The sequence below is a fragment of the Patagioenas fasciata genome, chromosome 15, assembly GCF_037038585.1.
Source record: "Patagioenas fasciata isolate bPatFas1 chromosome 15, bPatFas1.hap1, whole genome shotgun sequence".
Lineage (NCBI taxonomy): Eukaryota > Metazoa > Chordata > Aves > Columbiformes > Columbidae > Patagioenas > Patagioenas fasciata.
In genome coordinates, this window is record NC_092534.1 from 7766860 (window position 1) to 7786467 (window position 19608).

The 19608-nt window shown below is 62.3% G+C and overlaps 1 protein-coding gene across 2 annotated transcripts in view; it reads right to left on the reverse strand.

The window, feature by feature from the left end:
* CORO7 (coronin 7) overlaps window positions 1-19608 on the reverse strand; it is a 37199-nt gene that overhangs the window by 17112 nt on the left and 479 nt on the right. Inside the window, exons 2-9 of one of the 2 annotated variants that reach the window (XM_065850913.2) lie at window positions 16609-16705; window positions 16239-16313; window positions 14564-14634; window positions 14000-14183; window positions 13324-13400; window positions 12134-12184; window positions 3748-3834; window positions 3448-3530 (exon numbers count right to left, since the gene is read on the reverse strand). In XM_065850913.2, coding sequence (XP_065706985.2) covers window positions 3448-3530; window positions 3748-3834; window positions 12134-12184; window positions 13324-13400; window positions 14000-14183; window positions 14564-14634; window positions 16239-16313; window positions 16609-16705 — 725 coding nt within the window. Of the gene's footprint in view, window positions 1-3447; window positions 3531-3747; window positions 3835-12133; window positions 12185-13323; window positions 13401-13999; window positions 14184-14563; window positions 14638-16238; window positions 16314-16608; window positions 16706-19608 lie in introns of those variants that run through there. The other variant, XM_071815204.1, reaches the window with a different exon arrangement.

Consider the following 19608-nt stretch of genomic DNA (forward strand, 5'->3'; position numbering starts at 1 on the left):
GCAGTGCACAGGGTGTTGGGGCCAAATGGGACGGATGGCCCCCATGAGCCCTCTCAGCTGCTGGCTTTGGCTGGGGCAGGGGCAGCAGGTGGCTGCTGAGGGCTGAGCACCCCTGGGCAGCATCCCCAGGAACCGCTCAGGCCCCTCCATGTCCTGCTCCAGCGCTGTGAGGGCCAAAGAGCCCCAAATCCCTCTGCAAACACCCTGCTGTGCCAGATCCCTGCCATGGGCAGGTCCCAGCTCCAGCACCTCCCATCTCTGCGGGGCTTTGCACCATGCAGCGCAGTGGGGATCCGGCTGTCCCCATCTCTCAGCCCTCACTACCATCCTGCCCCACAGGGCTCTGCCCAGCGCCGGCACATACCATGGGGACACAGCTCCATGGGACCTTGGCAGACCTGGTCACCTCGGCTCTACTGATCCAGCTGAACCCTGAGCTGGCAGCAGCATGGGCGAGCGGGCACCCCCAGCTTCCCTGGAGACATTTTTGGGACACCAAAAGATGCAGTGACACAAGGGAGCCGCTGTTTTCACCATCCCCAGCACGGTGATGGCACCGTTCCTGTGCAGCCCTGAGCCAGCCACCGGGCGAGCGGCAGCGGGGTCTGGTCGCTGACCCCAAGTCAGAGCTGGTAACCCAACCCCACCAGTGCTGGTTGCAATTTAGGGCAACAATAACGTATTGAGGCCCCTTTCTGGCTCCTGCCCCGCTGCTCCTTGATCTAATTAAAGGGGGCCGGGGATGGAAGACAAATCCGAGTCAAAGGGAGCGGCGGGTATCCGAAGGCAGCACGTTGAGGACCACGGTGCTGAGAGAGGCCGGGGCCACCCATGTCTCCTAACACCAACTCCCTTGGGGGTCTGGGTGTTGGCGGGGGGTCAGCTCCTGAGCACAGCCCTTGCTTTGAAAATGAGGGTTACAGTGTTGTAAAGATATCGCCTGCTCAGGATTTGGGATGAGGGACTCCCAAAACACACTTGTTGATGTGGGGGTGAATGGGGCTGGTGCCTCTCACTCTCTGCCCTCTTCCTCTGGGCAGGGGTGCAGCCACCCCACGGGGTTTGGTGTCGCTGTGGGCATTTGGGTGGGCACGCTGGGCACGTCCCCCACCTTGGAGCACACCATGGCCAGGATGTGTTGGTGCCGGCTCGGCGGGCAGAGGTCCCCATGGCAGGGAGTGGTGGGGACGCGGTTGGGACGCAGGCTCCCCTTCCTGCCGGCCCGGCGTCAGTAATGAATGGTATGAGTTTCCTGCCGCCCACTGATTGCTTCCTCAAAGAGCCTCAACGAGCTGCTGCCGCTGCCCGCAGCTCCCAGCATGGCCCACAGCATGGGCGGCACCGCCACGCTGCCGCAGGGTCCCCGATGCCCCACGCCGGGCACACACGGCCACAGCAGAGATCCACAGTGGGTACCTCAGCCCCACAGCCACTCTGCCAACCCCACAGTGCCGAGTTGCTGTCCCTGGAACAGCAACATCCAGCACCCCCACACTGAACTTGACCTGTGCCTGCAGCTCCCCTCTTCGGGCACTGCCTATAGGGGGGACCCTGTGACCCCCAAGCCCCCCACCCCCTGCCCTAGCCACAGCTCTGGGGCTCCCTAGCATCACAGTCCCACCAGCCCCCCGTCATCATGGCTCTGGTGGAGGGAGAGCGCGGCCCCCACTCGGCACTCAGTGCCGGGAGCCAGCCCAAATCCCCCTCCGCCATTTGTCATCCCCACCAGATTTATCGCTGGGGAGTGGTTGGGGCGGCAAGCGTGGCTGGCCCCAATGCGGCTGCCTAAAAAAAGCACCTCCTGCTCCTTGGCGGCTCCCCGGTACAGGGAGGAGGGGTCCGCTCACCCCCACCGCCTCCAGTCGGGGGGGACACATCCCCCTCTCCGTATCTCCCCGCCACGCAGCCGCAAGCCGGCAGAGCCCTGGCGTGACACGCAGGCAGCGCCCGCCAGCTGCATTCCTGGCGGCCGATAAACCCGGCAGCCAAAATAACTGCAGCCTGCGCAGAGGGGGCTGAGCACAGCCCTGCGGCTGCATCCAATTTAGCCGGGCGGGCTCGCCCCGGCCCAGCGCCGGCAGGGAGGCCCACGCGCACGGGGTGCGGGAAGCAGCGGGATCTGGGGCAGTTTTCACTGAATTCACTGCTGGCAGCAGTAAGGGACCCTAAAACGTCCCCTTGCACCATGCTGTGTGCCCTGGCCTCCCTCAGGAGTGTTCACTCTGGACACTAATGATAGCTGGCCACCAAGGCTGGATGTGCAACCCCATGGCTGCATTTGCCCTTTGTGGCGGCAGAGCTGGGGAGCAGGAGAGCTGCGAGCCTTCACCCCAGGAGCTCGCAGGAGGGTGATGGATGCTCACACCTGGGGCTGCTCCCACAGCCACTGTACCAGCACTTCCGCACCGTGCCCATGGCTGATCCTCTCCCCTCTGGGTAGTCCCAAATGCTGCCAGCACCAGCTCGGACCTGACACCTCGGCCAAGGTCCAGCCCTGCTGTCACAGCTCATTCAGCTCATTGCCAGAGGCAACGCCGACCACCCAGCCTGCTCCGGCATCCCAGCCCGCCATGGAGTCAGTGTAGTGTGGGTCCCTGTACCCCTGTGCTTTGCCAGAACCTCTGGGGAGAGCTGGCGGCTTCCAGCACAAACCAGCAAGAACCTTGTCCCAAGCCCCCACCACTCTGGGAGGATGAAGGTGCTGCCTTCTCCTCCTCCTTCGCCCATTTGCCTGCACGCACTATGATGCTGGGCCAGCTCGCTGGGCGCTGTGGGAGAGGCCAGGCTGGGTCTAACTAGAGCATTCCTCACCTCAGCAGAGCCCCGCAGACGGGAGATGGCTCCATCATGCCTTGACAAGGGGCACTGACCCCTTACAGCTGCTAAAGCTCCTCTTCTACTTCCCCAAGGGACGCCCGGTGAGCACAGCTCTGCCGCCAGCCTGCCCACGGCTGGCTGGGCAGCCGCCACAGCATCCCGGCACAAAGCACCGTGGCCCCACCGCAGGCAGGGGGTTGGAGCCGAGCCGCTCCAGTGTATGGGCAGCGCAAAAGGGATTTGCTCGCCCGCAGCATCTTGTCATGCCACCCCAGTGCACATGTCCACCCAGCTAGCAGCCACCTCAGACACTGTCCCAAGCAGTGCCACTACCCACCACAGTGCCGCAGAGCACCTGTCCCACCCCAGCGCTACCGGGGACACAGCCACGCCATTCCCAGCACTGCCAATGCCCTCCTGTCACACCCAAAACCGCGCTGGGGATGCAGCCACGTCATGCCCAGCCTTGTCCCCGGCTTTGCGGCCAAGCGCTGCCAGTGCCAGGAGCTCTCTGCCACCTCCTGCTCCACCACTGCGCTCCCTGTGGGTCTTTGACCATGGTGTGCCCACCATCCCACCCCATGTCACCACCACCCTCCTGCCCGCCTCACGGTGAGTCCCCATCCCTACCCAGGTGATGTGTCCAGTGTCATGGTGAGCATCGCGTCGCTGAACCTCCGCGTGTCCCACAGCTTCACCTCCCGCTGCCGCATCTGCAGGGGCACAGACACGGTGTCGGTGGGTGCTGAGGCTGCAGCACCACCTCCCTCGCCAGCCAGCCTCCCTCTGTCCCCACTGAGGCCCCAGTCAGCTGACGAGGGGACCTCCTGCTTTCATGGGGGACACACCACCCAAAAAAGCACCTGGGGCCCTGGCACAGCTGCTCCAGGAAGCAGGGCTGGGACATCACCTTGCTGGAGAGAAGCGTACCTGGCTGAACCCGATGGAGATGAGGCAATCGCTGGAGCCCATCCAGAGCAGCCGGGAGTCCTTGTTGTTCTCATGTCCCAGGACACTCTGCAAGGCACAGGAGACACAGCTGTGGGTATCACTGCTGGGCACGCTGCGTGGGACACGTGTCTTGCTGGTGGTGGCCGTGAACTGCCCCGCGGCTGAGCACACGGAGCCGGGCACTGGCTCCCAACTCTGCTGAGATGCCCACGGGGACAGCGCAGTGGGGACAGCCTGCAAGCGGTGACAGTCCTGAGCCCCCACCCTGTGCCGGTGCCGGCATGGTTGCTTTGTGGAGAAGCTGGCCTGGCTCTCGGTGAGCAGCCAAGGGTGACAGCAGGTAACGTGAGCGTGAGGGAGCACAGGATGGCACCCTGGATCCCAGGGCTCTCCCCACACCCAGCGAGGGGGCAAAGGGGTCAATGTGCCACGAGGAAGCTGCTCCATGCTGGCAGGCATGAGAAGAGGCTTGGCCACGGCCACAGATGAACTTACTTCCCTGGCTGCATCCCAGGGCTCTCAATCCACGCTGAATCCCGGCTGCAGGAGCTGGTGCCCCTCAAGTGTCTGGCTGCTACCAAAATACACGGTAAACTGAGCTGGACTGCACTCCCCACACTGTCCTAACCCCCTGTAGCCCCTCTACACCACTGCTCAGGTTCCCTGAGGGGCTGGGACCCCCAGCCCACGCCACCACCTTGTCCTGCCCACTGTCCCCAGCCCAGTCCCCCCCTGAAGCCCCGGTGCCGCTCTGCCAGGGACGGGAAGGGAAGAGTTACTGCGGGGCTGGCGGCTGCTGCTGACTCCCATGTGGCCCCCAGATGGGTCCTGCGGTTCCTGGCGTCCCAGCGGGAGCTGGCAGCCAGCACTCACCCCATGGCGCAGCCAGTGCTCGCAGCCCCCTCGCTCTCGTTTGCCAAGCGCCAATAAACAACTACTAACGATTTCAGAGCTGGCATGGGAAACCACAGGGCTCTGCCAGAGCTAAAGCTGGCATGGCACTTCCGGCACCTCTGCACAGGGCCGTGGGGGCTTGCTGTGGGTGGACGTACTGTGGAGGCAAGAGGGACAGGGCTGGCACACTGGCCCTGGTGCCGGAGGAGCCACATCCCAGGAGCTGTGTCCCCCTTGCTGTGAGCACCCTGCACCACGGGCCATGACTGCGTTGTGACCACCAGCGAGGTTCTGTCACCGTGGCAACCTGGCGAGGGGGGCACAGAGGTGCCATATCTCCCACCCCCTGCTAGAGCACCCCCACTGGAGAGTAGCCTTCTCTGGCCCTGGGGATGCCCGTTCTCTGGAGAGACCCGGGGCAGGAGAAGGCACACGGTGCCAAGCTCACCCCGTCTTGGCTCTGGCACACGAGCCCCCTCGCCAGCACAAACACGGTCCTGGCCAGCCCATGCAGCTTGCTTGGAAGAGGCAACGCTGGCCAAGCCAAGCCCGGTGCTCCCAGCCGTGGGGGCAGGATGTAGGGCAGGAGGGGCCTGTCCCCACCTCCAATGTGCTGACACTAGAGCCGTCTCCAGGAGGGGGAGAAGGGCCTGGAGAAGGGATCACGTCCTGGGATTGGTGCCGAGAGGGATGGAAACCCCGGGAACCGAGGCCAGCCTGCTCAGCAGCCAGGAGAGCACTTCTGCACCTGAGCCCTGTGGCTGTGGCAGCCAAAACTCCACAGCTGGAGATTCAATAGGTGACCACACCAGCCCCGCTGGCCCCCTGGCCCATCCAGCACCGCACCTGAGACCGGCGGTGGGTGGCAGCTCCCCAGGGCTGGCAGAGCGCGGGGCAATGCCGCTCCCAGCCCCTGGTGTGCCGGCTGCGGCGCGGGGCCATGTTTTCTGCATTAGTTCCATCCCAGCTGCGCAGCACGTATGGCAGCAAGTATGCAGGGAGGCCAGGGCGCTCCACTTTCGGCGGTGGCTCAGCCACCCATCTGTGCAGATGTTGCCAGAGGTGAGCACGTAGGGCCAGATGGCAGTCAGTCCTGGGGGGGTTCCTGAGGAACCCCTGCCCTGTGTCCTCTCCCTGGGTGCTGAGGGTCTTGGCAGGGAAGGGGTGGTGTGACCTGGCACCAGTGGGGGACCCTGGTGTGGTTCGGTCAGCTAAGAGCCCTGGGGCAGCTGTGGGGCTGCTGTGGGTTGCTGGGGATGGCAGAGCTGGGCAAGGACCCTGGCACCCAGCCCAGGGTGATGTTGGGACCCCGTTGTGTCCCTGGAGCAGGGGACCAGCCGCACCCTGAGGGACCAGTTTCCCTCCTGAGCTGCTTGTCCCCTGGCAGGCTGAGAGGAGCCCCCCAGCTCCAGGTTGGCACGTGGGGAGCCGAGGAGGGTGCCCAGCTCCCCAGCCACACCAGCGCCAAGGCAGCTCAGTCTCCTCCAGCCAACTGTATGGGTCCAGCCCAGCTGGTTTTAGGCAGCCCAGGCTGGGGGGAGCTTGTGCTCCCTCCTCAGAGCTGGATCGGCTGCATGGGGAGGGTTTCCCAGCACCGTCCCTCTCCCCATCTGAAAGCATCCCTCCCTCCCTCCCTCCCAGCACAGGCTGGGGTACAGTGGCTGTACCCATGGGGGTCCCCAGCCCCGCTCCCGTCACAGCCCCGCAGCACTCTGCTGCGGGATGCGGGGGCTGCAAGGGGCCAGCGCCGGGGAGCAGGGCCGGCCTGTTGGATGCAGCTGTTGGCAGCGATGCCGCGGTGGGGCCAGGGGAGCTAGGAACAGCTGCCTGCAGGGAGCGACTGCCTTTGGCTGCCTGGGAGAGCCCCACACAGCAAACACTGCTCTGGGGCTGGGGCAATCCTGGGGTGATCTCTGGGGGGCTCCCTGCCTCTGGGGAGAGCGTTATCCTCAGACGGGATGCAGGGCTGGGGCTGGGGAGCCCAGGGGATGGATGGTAACTGGGAGGGTCACAGCTCTGCCCTTGGAGGCTGACAGAGGCCAGCTCAGCCCTGCCCGGCCCATGCCCGTGGCTGGCAGAGCATGGGCATGGCAAGCAGACCATGGGCATCTGACCCCCGTGGGAAGCAACCCCAGCAAGGGAACTGCGTGGGCGCAAGAGGCACCAGAGCTGGGCTGAGCCGTCCCTTTGCCAGCGGGTGACAGTGCAGGAGGGGTCCCCTCAGATCACGGTACCATGGGGCAGACAACTCCTGTCCATACCAAAAAGATGAGTCCATGCACGTGGGGGGAAGCCATCGCTCCTCAAACCCCAGGAGGCGGGAGGAACGGCTTCCTGGGGAGCTGAGGGGGTTAACCACAGCACTGCACCCTCCTCCAGCACAAGAATGTTAGTGATCTCCCTCTGTTGCCAAATCCTGGTTACTCCAGAGGTGGCCAGGAGAGCAGAGCAGCCTCTCCCAGTCTGGCCCCACTCCTGGTCTCTGCCCAGGGCTCAGGGAGACCGTGAGCTGCCACCCGCCACTGGGGGAGTGCAGGGACCCAGCCACCGCACACGGAGGCAGCGATGCCCCAGCAGTCATCACGCTACCTGCTGACGGGTGTGGGGTCACGGCACTGTGGTGACCCCCCACCCCAGGGAACCAGGCACTGCCAGTGCCGAGCAGCCTCTGCCCCTTCCAGGCCTCTGCCAGCACAGCCCCTGCAACCCCTCCTGCCCTCGGAGAGGCCAACCCACAATCCCAGAGGATGCTGCGGGCCCAGCAAGGGCAGGAAGGTGAAGTGGGGCCCTCACCGGGACAGCCCCCACCTCGGCAGGGATGCTCAGGGATGGGGCTGGGATTGGATCAGGTCTGTGTGGGCTGGGCAGACTGCAGCCCCCATCCACATCCACCTCTCCTCTCCCGCAGCTCATCTCTTGCAGCCATCAGCTCTGCAAGGCCTGCAATGAGACTGCTATTAAATCCTCAAAACACCTTTGCCCTCTTGAGTAGGAGCCTGCCAGGAGCTCCAGGCTGGGCAGCAAGCTGGGGGCTCCCAAAATGCCATGCCAGAGCCCCAGCCCTTGTGCCTGCACCCTGCCAAGCCAGCACGGCCGTCCTCGGAGGGAAGGATGAGCATGCAGGTGAGGGCAAGTTGGTGTCCTCGCATCCCTTGTGATGCTGCTTGCTCATCCCGAATCATCCTCAACTTCCCCATGTCTGCCATACCAATCAGCATTCCTGGGAAGGACGGCCGAGGGGGAAGCAGAGCAGAGGAAATATAAACAGTCCCGTGCAGCTACGCTGGGGAACAGAAGCATGAGAGCGCAGAGCGTGCGGTGCTATAAATAGGCAGCCCAGAGTCAGGCCAACTTTTTCAAAGCTTCCCACGGTCTCCTTGGGAATGTGGGATGCTGTGGACCTTCCCCCAGCCCGGAGGAAGCTGCTGCTGAGGCTGGGAGTCAGGTACCCCCAGGGTGACCCCGGCATGGGATACCACGCTGATGGGCTGGGGGGAGGAAGGCAAAAAGTCTCTCTACGTCCTGATGCACCTTCCCCTGGAGAGTGGTCCCCAACCAGGCCCGAGCTGACAGGCGGATCCTGGGCAGAGGTGACATGTTGGGGTCTGTGGGGTCACCCCAGCCTGGATCTCCACCTTGCCACAGCATTGCCCTGCCACCATGGCCACGCTGCCCACGGAGAACCTCTCCCTGCTGTACTCTCCCACTGTGGCAGGGGCTGATGTGGCCCATGGGATGGTGGCCAGTCTGGGAGAGGGGCTGAAGTCCCTCTCCCACCCTGGGGGCCATATGCAGAGACGGGGCACCTCCAGCCTTTTGGGGGATAGCACAGTCCTGCCCCACACCGGGTGTGGGACAAACCCACAGGGACACCCTCCCAGCTGTCCCCAGGGTCCCTCCACCCCGGTCCCGCTCATTAAAACAAGAACTCATTAAGACGTGAGCAGGAGCGTGTGCTCACCCGGCGCGCGGCCGTTCCCTCGCCCCCGGTCCTGCCGAAATGCCGGCAGGGGAAGTTTCTCATGAGAACGAAGCCGGCTCCTCTCCTTCCCACTCTGGCCATGCTCACAGCGGCCCTGCAGCCCAGCACTGCCGGCGCTCGCCCGGCCCCACCACGGGAGCCAGGTGCTGGCCAGATGCTTGCAGGCCCTCGCCCCAGCGCGCAGCGTGCGGGGGGATGTGGCCCCTCGCCTCCGCACGCCGCCAGCCCGGAGCCACGCTGCGTCCGGGGACGCGGCTCTGCCGCATCAAGCCGCGGCACCAGCGTGTGTGCGGCCACGCTGTCCGCACGGCATGGGACAGTCTCCACCCTGTAGCAGCTTTCTGCCTCCGCAAGCCACCTCCTTTCTTTCCAGTAGTGTCTCCAAGTGTCTTTGATTGCACACCCCATCAGAAAATATTTTCAAGGATGCACCTCCAGCAGATCTATATCCACTGATGTATAAATGACATGCATGTGCAGCTGAAAGTCTCATGTTTTCTCCCTGCACCCCATTTTAGAGAACACAGCTTTAGGGAACCGGCAAAACCCTGGCTCGAGCGTGCAGGCAGGGTGCTGCTGGGCCCACTTACCCTCCAGCCCTGGGGACACAGGGCTTGCCAGGACCCAGAGGAGAGGATGGCTGGGGGTGTGGGGAAGCAGAGATGCCACGTTAGTCCCCAGGCCATATCCAAATCACTGCCCTGTGCTGGTCCTGCTGACCCACCTGGGGCACCAGCTGGGGTATGGGCACCTTCCTGCTGCTCCAACCCCCCGCTCAGCACCCTGTCCCCAAGCCCTGTCCCTCCACGCCTGAAGGGCCATGGCTGGTGAATGATGAATCTCAAGGGCACGTCCCAAGGGAAGGTGGCAGGGCTATTTTTTGGGGGTTGCCCAGGCACTGCAGGGCAGACAGGAGCAGAGAAGCAATGAGCCCTGGCAGAGCAGCCGGGAGGGAGGGAGAGGATGCGACTCGCTTCAGTGAGAGGGTCAAGGTGAGGAGGGCAACCAGGAGCACCTGTAGGAGCGGATGGGGGCTGCGGCCAGGGCTGCACGGCCTTGGAGGGGATGAGGCAGAAGACGGGACTCACAGCACTGCTCCAGAAGGACCCAAACCCAGCCAGGCAGGCATGGGGGCTCACGCCAGGACCACTGGCAGCAAAGGGATGGCCCCAGCATCTCCAAGGCGAGTTTTTGGGGCCCAGGGCAGCATGTTGCACAGCAGCGGGGTACAAGCCCAGCCCTAATGTTCACAGAGGGGTTGCTCTAGTTGTGCCTCCCTCCTCCAGCCCAGACGCAGCAACAAGGAGCTGGGGGTCCAGCAGAATGAGGCCACTGCACTCCCAAGGGGCATGGTGGCCTTGGGTATGTCCCAAGCACCCTCTAGGGTCAGCCAGACCCTGGCCACACTGTGTCACACTCTCCTGCCCGCTGCTGGGACCTGCTCAAAATAGCTGTGATGGACGTAACTAGGATGGGGGGTCAGGCCCCCACGGAGGGCACGGCCGCGGGGTGCGGGCAGCGCACCCACCTCGCCATCCATCCTACGTCCACAGCCCCACGTGTGCTGCACCCCTGAGACCCCAGAGCTCCATCAGGCATCACAGCAGTGACCCCTCCTCCCTGTTCCGCAGGCTCTTATTTTAGCTCCTTCTTAGCCTTTTCCCCTGCTCTATAAAAAGGAACAGTTTAATGAGGCAGACTTGGCAAATTAAGAAAACCAGCCAGAGGAGCAGCCCTCTGCCGGGGCCAGCTTCAGTACCACGTGCCGCAAAGGGACCGGAGTGAGCCGGCGATGGTGCTGAGCCTGAGCCCTTCGCCTGCTGGGGAGAAAGCACAGCCTGCAGAGCCGCAGGGGCCAGCCCGACTGGAAAACCCATCACACTGCTCACCTCGCTCACCGCTGCAAAAAAACAGGCAATTTCAAAGCTTGCAAGGTGCTGGCACCGCAAGGCGGCCCCGGCATCACCCGGTTTCGTAACCGCGCTGGCCCAGGGGAGAAGGAACCTTTCCAAATAACCCGGCCCTCCAGCAACCAGGGAAAAAAAGAAAAAACAAAACACAGGAGTGTTGTTCCTCTTGGCTAAGCAAGCCCTATGCAAACTTCCAGAGGATTTATGGCATTTTAAAGTTTTCCCCTTCAGCGCAGTACTTCTCCAAGACTAAACATCTTCATCAATTCTCAGTCGGCCGGGGCTGGGGCTGTGGCGCGGCAGCGTTTGGCCACAGCAGAGAAGGTGCATATTTCTCTTGGCAAAGCCCAAGTGCCGGCCCCGGGCTGGATCAGACAGCGGCGGAGGGAAGTGAGCTGCCTGCTTTGAACAGCCACCATCATTCACACGTTATTTTTAATAGCTCAGCGAGACAGAGTCCACCCTCCCCAGGAGACTTGGCTCAAGCCCATCGTGCTCACAGCTTTGCCGAAACACCATTAGACAAGCCGACAGGTCTGGCAGGGGGAGAAGCGGGGGGCAGGCGGGAGGCGGGGGGGAGCAGTGCCTGGGGCTGTTGGCGGATTGGCGCAGGGTGAATTTGGGAGCAAAGACTGGGACCTTCCAGCCGTGTTGAGTGGCACCTGGAGCAGGGGAGTGTCACAGGGGCCAGTTGAGGGCTGGGAGCACTTTGCCATGGCTTGCTGGCATCTGTATCTGCTGGGTTTATATTTATATATTGTGGGGTTGTATTTATAAGGCTGCCTGAAGTGGTCAGGGCACCACTTGCACCCGCAGAAAGCTCTCAGGGGTCTTACGGGAGCTCAGCACCCGCATCCTGGTGCAGCGCAGCACTGTCTCCCCTGGGTCAGTGCCTGGAGTCACTGCCGTGCCCAGGTAGGGGCACCGCAGGCCACCAGCTGCCCCAGCACAGTGGCAGTAGCGGAGGCACAAGGAGCGGCAGAGCCTGCTGAGGTAATCTCACCCTGTTCTCCACTGCATCCCTCCCCTCCCAAAGGCTTCCAGCCCCTCCCGCAGCCAGGGATGGCAGTCACCAGCAGCCAGAGCCCCCAAGCCACAGGAAACCTCTAATAAGAGGCTGTTTAAACTCCACGTCAAGGCTTAAGTCCTCTACTTATTTCCTAATCGCTGTTATTTGCTGAGCTGCGCGGATCCAGCTGCCCAGCCCTCACCCTTGGCAGCTCCTTGTCCCCTGAGAGCCTTTTGTTGAGCTCCCACATGGTGATACAGAGCCCGAAAGCCCACAGCCTCACTGCAGCCCCCATGCCCATGGGGCTCGGGCTCGCTGCCTGCCGGCAGACAGCAGCGTGCTGTTGCACCGAGGGAGCTGGCTGGTCGCGGCAGGAGGGCAGGGGTCCCCTGTGCCAAACCCCACCAGGGCCCAGGAGGAGGTTGCCTGTTCCCCCTGCCCTCAATCCATGCCGGTACACTGCCTCTCCCAGGCTGTGCCAGGGCTGGGACAGTTGGGGACACCAAGCCCACCCCACAGCAGGCAGGGCTGCCTGCACCACATCCCCCAGCACACCCGGAGGGACAGTACCTGTGAGGCAGCTGGGCTGGCTCGGGGGTCAAAGATCCGCAGTTTCTTGTCCTGTTGAGATAAAAAGAAAACAGAGGAGGGTTAAGGACCCTGGGGCCAGTGGGATATCAGGCCCTATTAGGCAGAAGGCTGGAGTGAACAGCCCCCTCCTTCCTGCCCATCACTCTCCTGCCTGCAGTGCTGCCTCACAGGACCTCAACACCATCAAAACTGCTCCCAGAGATGCAGGGAGCCTCCAAAGCAGTGCCAGGGCTGGAGCCCAGCTCCCAGATTCCATCCTGCCAGCACTGCCCAGCATCCCACAGGCAGAGGAGTGAGTCCTCTCCTGCCCAGCCCCCCACAGCCCAACAGGGCAGGGGATGCCTTTCAGAAAGGGCTGCCTGGGGTGCAGGGGCAGCAGGGGGGGTGCCCCAGTGCCAGCCTTGCTGCCAGGGTGCTATTTGGGGGGTGTACACTGTGCCAGGGAGACTCTCATGGCACAGCATGGCAGTGCTGCAGGCCTTGGGGACCATATGGCATGGCTCAGGGGGTGACCTGCACCCTAGATAGCATGGCGTGGGGTCTCAGCCTCTGTGCTCAGCCTGCACGCTTGATACAGGGCTCCAACTGTTTGCTCAGCCTGCACGCTGAGTGGGGCTGGCTGCTCGCTCAGCCCACGCTGGCTCTGCACGCTCGGCTGGGCTTGCGCGCTCAGTCCTGCTCAGCCATCCCCTGCCCATGGCCTGCGGGCCTGGCAGCGCGCTCTGCCTGCACGCTCAGCACCCGGGCGATGGCTGGCTCAGCCCATCTGCTTGCTCTGCCTGCATGCTTAGCATGGATGCTCTGCTCGCTCAGCCTACACGCTCGGTCTTCTTGGCTTCCGTGCAGGGCCTGCGCACAGTCCGCGCCAGCATGTCTGGCAGTGTACGGGCAGCAAGCAGGCAGCGAGCAGGCAGCGAGCAGCAGGCGCCATCTAGCGCTCCTGTCCCTTTCGGCTTTGGCACCACTCGCTGACACCATTTTTGCCCTTTTCTCCCCAAAACAGGATCACCGTCTGCTACCCAGGAGCAGGGCACAGCCAGCAGCCAGCCCAGCCATGCCATGCTGTGCCAAGCAATGTCACGCCACGCTGTGCCACGCTGTGCCATGCCATGCCATGCCACACCATGCCGTGCCGTGCCACTGGGAGGTCGCCTGTGCAAGCCGCTCACCTTGCAGGAGGTGCCGAGGAGGCGGCCGTCTCCCTTCCAGGCCAGGCTCTGCAGCTGGTCCCCGTGCATGTCCAGAGCTGCGGGAGGGAAGCAGGTTCAGGAGTGGGGTCAGGCAGGGCTCCTCCTGTGGATGAGGCAGGAGCCATCGCTCTCCCACCCGCAAGACCCTGGGGCAATGATCTGGTCTTTCTGAAGGGCCAATGGTAGTCAGAGCAGGGGCCAAGACCTACTGGGATGCTGCCGTGTCCATGCAGGGAGCATCCTCACGCCGTCAGCAGTTTGATCCAAAGGGCAGGAGCCCTGGGAAAGCCACAGGGCACTTAACTTACACCCCTGTTCTGTTGCACAGCTTCCTGTCCCTATTGGGTTAGCTGAACTCTGGGCAAGGTCAGTCAGCAACAGCCCATGGCATCCACATCTACCCACATACAGGAACACGCAGGGAGAGGGACCTGCCACCCCAGGGGATGCTTCAGCCATCCTAGGCAGTACAGGAGCCTGTTACACTCCTGCATCAGAGTGTAGGGAAGCCTGTGCACACACATAAGGGCCTGTAGTGCTCCCTGCCCACCCATGCTGCCTGCTTGGTGACATCGAGGTCTGGACTTGAGCCCAGGCACCAGCACGGTGGAGAGCCACACTGTGGGCAGGAGCTGGCAGGCATGGCTGTGTTTACCTGTCAGCGGTTGCTGCTGCCCCACGTCCCAGATGGTGACTCGCTTCCCCGCACCGCTGGCCAGGACGCCATCCGCCGTGGGGTGGAACTGCAGCCTGTCCACCGGAGTGCCCCCGGGCCCCAGGGTCAGCCCCGCACTGCTGGGCATGTCCTGGCCGCTCTCTGGCAGGCGCCACACCTTCACCTGCAGCCCAGGGAGAGGGGGTCAGTCCCCAGGCAGGTGAGCTGGCCCTGGATGGGTGCTGGCTGTACTCGACCTGGGCTTGTTGCTTTTCCAGGCTTTGGTCACTGAGGACACCAGGCAAATCCTCAGCGCAGCTCATTGAGATCAGAGCTGTGGGAATCTCAGGTGGGAGAGGGCTGATCCCTGACTGACACCATCTGCTCTGTCCCCCACAGCCTGGGGGTGTCCCACACCACTCCCCAAGGCTGGTACCTTCCTCTCCAGGGCTCCTCTTATTCCCATTCCTGCATCTCCATCTCCTCTGGGCTCTACAGCGAATCCCAGAGACATGCCGGGGGACACAGGGTGCACTCTTGGGACCCACGGCACTGAGCACTCACCGTCTCATCAACAGAGCCCGTAGCCAGCAGGAGCTGATCGAAGGGCGAGAAGTCAAAGTCCGTCACCACATCTGGAAGGAGAAGGGCAGAGGTTCGTCCTCACATCCTCCCCTGCAGACAGCGTGGCTGCCCACCTTTGCTCTTCCCCAGCCTCAGACTCTTTTCACACATGTACATGTGCAGGCAGGCAAGGGCAGCCAGGGTCAGATCCAGCCCTATCCAGGCATTTCCAAGCAGCTCAGCTTGCTGCAAGAGCCTGAGCCCTCCAAGCTGTCCACCAGGGTCTGGCACCCCTTCCTGGGCAGCACGGGAGCCCTGAATGGCAACACTTCACAATTGCACCTCCCTGTCTAACCCACTGCCACCCAGGTTTGGCTCTCATGTCAGGATGGACATCCCCAGGAGGGACAGGGAGAAGCATTAACAGCACAAGGGTGTCTGTGCCGGCCTGGATGCCAGGCTGGTGAGGCCGTGCTAGTAATAAGGCTCCCTTTGTAACGCCCTCGGCTCCTGGCGGCAGGGCCCCGCGGGGGGAAGGCTGGAACCGCCAGCAGCAGCCCCTCAGATGCATTTGGCATGCTTGGGAAAGTAGGTCACTGTGTACTTTTCTGCTTCCAGGAGGCTGTGGAAAGACAGGCCCAGGAGGCATGAAGAGCAAGCAGCTCACTCTGCTGCATTTGCCCTGGGAGGAGAGAAAAATCCCTTCCCTGCTTTGGAGGCGTTGCTCTGGCATAGCCGGCTTCAAAGGGCTGGTGCTAAATCTCATTAAGAAGCCATTAATGAGGTGCTGGCTCCCTGGGCACCCCTCCAGCGCTCCCCAGGAGCAGCGGAGCTCGGTGCAGCTCCCCATGCCACAGCGATGCCAAGGCACTGCTCGCAGGATGGTGGCACTGTGACCGGCTCCCATTTTGCTCCTCTGGTGCAATTTTTTTGGGAAATGGACACTCAGTGCCCTCCAGGCTGGCACTGCTGCTCCGAGACCAGAAGAAGTGTACCCCAGGCTCCCCAGCGTTCCATCCCCATGCCCAGGCAGGAGGCAGAGCCCTCACTGTTGTGATACGTGCCCCTCTGTCCATAGCCATACTGTCAGCCACCTCTTTGCCCACAGCACTCACTCTGCCCACAGCAGAGCTGCTCAGGGCCACAAAGCAGCTGGTCTGGCCTGTTCCTCCATCGCTGGAGACAGGTACACCCATGGCAATACCATCCCCAGCTCCTTTGCCAGCCCGGCACTGGATGTACTGGGAACTTCAGGGCGTGCAATGAGTAACACAGGAAGGGTGTGCTAGAGCGAGAGTGTGAGAAAGAGCTACGTGTCCAGACCTTGCTGCAGCTCGAAAGATGAAGGGATGTGGATGAATCTGGCTCCTTAGCAACAGCCCAGCCTGGCAGAGCCCTGTGTGCTCGGTGTGGCTGCAGTTGGCTTGTGCCTCGCACATAAGTGAGACTTGTCATCGTCCCTGATGATTCCAGCAGCTCCCCCAGCCCCTCGCCTGGGAGACAGCCCAACATGGCATCCCTGACTGGGACTCAGCACCTGAGCCCTTCTGCACAGCCCATGGTGGGGCAAATGCCCCTGTGGGTGTGGGAGGTGGCACCCAGCTCCTTGATGCTCCAGTGCAGTGTGGTGGAGGCACGGGATGAACCAGAGTGGGGTGGTAGACACCCAGCTCACCTGAGTGGCAGCAGAGCTGAGACACAGTCCTCTTGCCTCCATCCTTGCACTCCAGTGGCACGATGCCCAGCACACCTGCAGGAAAGGACACAGGAACAGCTGTGTCACCAGCCTGCCCATGGCCCACATGATGCTCCCAGGAACCCTCACAGCCTGGGACACAGGGTGGAGACAGCCAGTTTTGCAATGCAAACCCATAGGTGTGGGACTGTCAGTTTCTCCGCGGAAGCTCAGGGAAAGTCTCTTCCACTTGCCCTCAAGCCTCCTGGGGTCCCTGGGGCTGATCTGTCACCCAGCTCTGCAGGGACCATGGGAGCAAACACCTCCCACCTCTCCAGGCGTGCCTGGCACCCCTTCCCTTGTGCCTCACCTGCTGCCTCGGCATTGAAAGCGATCCAGCAGCAGCTGGCCTTCACATGGTTCCCACAGGATGCAATGGAGCCCGCTCGGATACCCGTGATCCAGGCCTGGGGAGGAGAAGGAAACCCATGTCAGGAGGTGCCTCTGTTTTGGAGGGACCTAACGCTGTGGCTGGGGCTCGGCTGGAGGGGAGACAACAAAGCATTATCAGAGACCCTCACCCCCAGCAGAGCTCCCACACCAATGGACCTGGCACTACCTGGAGGCTGACAACACCAACATAGTCATGTTGGAGGCAATCTATAGGGCTCCATTCTCTGGGAGGGCCAGGGCAATGGAGCTGCTCACGTTCTGAGGCTTTGGGGCCAGCTTTGCCAGGAGTGGGAGACAGCAGCATCCTGGCTCCCAGCACTGCTTCTCCCTGAAACTGCCCCAGCCCTAGGCTCTCCCATGGCAGAAAGGGCTCAGAAGAGTTTGCAATAAACTGATATTGGAGAATTTGTGATGGGACAAATGTTCTTGGGCTGTGAAGCACCAGGAGGTCAGGGCGCAGCTGACCAAGGCAGACAGATGCCTCCAGCAGCGTGCTTCCTGCACGGACAAGGAACTGCATGACAGCTCCAAAATTCCACTTCGCAGCGTTTCTTACTTCTACTCCACGGCTGAGCACTGCACCCGTGGGGCACTGGGACACCCTGTGTCAGCCGGACCCACTCCAGGTGACACAGACACCCGGTCTCAAGTGGCCATTGGGACCAGGAACTCCTCGGCACACCCAGGGCCAAGTCCAACCCTCAAGCAAAGGCGACAGTGGGTGTTTTACAGCTGCCACCATGCCTGTACACCTCTGTGAGCCACCAGCACTGTGAAGAACTGTAGCAGGGGTCCAGAGCAGCGGATACCCCACAAACAGGGCAGAGCCCTTTGCAGGGAAGGCAGCTGTGCACGCAGCCCCGAAAGAGCCGAGCCCCAGGTTTCCTCTCCTTGCACGGCTTCCTTTGGAGGCCTGACAGACAGCAGAGGTTCCTGTAGCACTTCCTCTGGTCCTTGTCACAGCAGCCTGCTCGGTGACAGACCTGTTAACCCTTCTCCTGCCAAAGGGAGATTCCTCTCCCCACACCCAGCAGGCAGGTTGGAAGCTGCAGTGGGGAGGGGAAACAGGTCTGTAGTGTGAGCAAGACCCAAGAGGAAGGGTCCCACAATCTGTGCCCTGTCACCCCTGCACTGGTCCCTTGGTGAGGGAGGTCACCAGCCTCATCTGGCCCCCAGCATCCAGGGGTACCATGCAGGACCCCTGCAGTGAAGTTTCACAGAGGGATCACTGATCTGGTCTGTCCCAGCCCCACAATGTCCCCACACGCAGCCAGGAGCCCCCAGAGGTGCCATCCTTCTCACAGTGTGTCAGGGCAGCCAGTAAAGCACATACAAGGTAACACTCAGCTCTAAAACAAACCACAAGCTTTCAGGGCACCACTGCCAGCAGAGCCCGTAGATGCTGCCTGAAGGGGACAAGCAATTCAGATGTGATTCTTCACGATTACAGTGTGTTTCCTGATCTGTCCAGGTCAAGTGTCTGCCTTCATCTCCACAAACAACCTGCTTGGCCAAGGACACAAAGTGTTTCCGGCTGTGACACCGGAGATGGGTTTGGAGATGAGACGTCCACCTCTCACGTCCTGCCCTGCACAGCTGGGTGACAAGGCCTTACTTTCCAGGGACACGTTTCATGCCTGGATGGGAAATGCCTTTTGGAAATTCCACCTTCCAGGCACTGAGCCTGGCGTGGGCTGCCGGAGGCAGAGCAGGTGCCTCCCTGCACACAAGGACAAGAGCACACCATCCGTCTGTGTCCTGCAGAGCTTCCCCACCACAGTGACCAACACTAGGGCAGTGGTGACAGGAGTGTCCCTGCCCGGAGGATGACACAGCCGCCCATGGCAAGGCACCCCAGCACCTACACCGCACAGACACACACGCTCCCCAGGCTGGCCGCTGGCATCAGCTCATCTGCACCCTGAGGCTTGCAGCTAAATGCTCAGTTGGCTGAGATTTCAGCGACCTGCTCTGCAGGTTCACTGTGGCTGGCACACTGCAGGGATGCTGGGATGCTTGAGGCTGGGCACAATGGCAGGGGCCACCATGTCCCCTCATACCGCTGAAACTCAGGGCAATGTTTTGAGTGCTCACCTGGTCTGCAGACTCATTTAAGTGCAGGACAGGCCAGACTGGTGCAAGGACGACTTGGCTGGGAAGTTACAGGGAAGAAGAGTGTTGATGTCCAAGAGTTGGGTGATAAACATTTTGGTGGCACCAGATTCCTTTCAAAGGCAGCAAGATGTGCTGATTTTTAGCAGCATCACCCATCCAGCATGAGCTCTCCACTTCTGGTCAGATGGTCTACACTGAAGAGTACCAGCCTCCCACACCTGCATGCCACCTTGGCACAACTGGTAACCACAGCATCCTATGCCATGTAACTGCCCCACATTGTCCCTTCTGTATGCCCCTTACCCAGTATCGCATGAGCTGAGAGGGATCATGATTCTTGGCAGGGTAGGGACTGGTTATGCCTGGGGCAGGGGCCGGAGCTGGGCACCGCCTGGCTCTGTGCTGCCCCGTGGGACCCACCAGACCTGCCTGGCCTCACCGGTGCCAATCTCCACAGCTCGTGGGAAGGGTGACGGGGCTCAGCGCTGTCCCACGGGCCCCCAGCACTTCCTCTTTGCCTGCGGAAGTGGGGTGGCAGGAGTGGGGCCCAGCTTTTCACACTCAGTGTGCACAGTTCCCCGGGCAGCACAGGCGAACCAGGGCTGCCTGGGGAGGGCCCAGCACCAGTCAGGTACCAAGCTGAGCTAGGACGGTGGGCAGCATTAACCAGGGGCCAACAGCCTGTGCCAGCCATGCCCAGCCAGGGTCTCACGGTAGGCGGGGCACAGCCCGGCTCCCTGCCGACACGGGGCCGGTACCCCAAGCCAGCGGCACCGGCTGCACCGCCCCGGGAGGGCTGGGG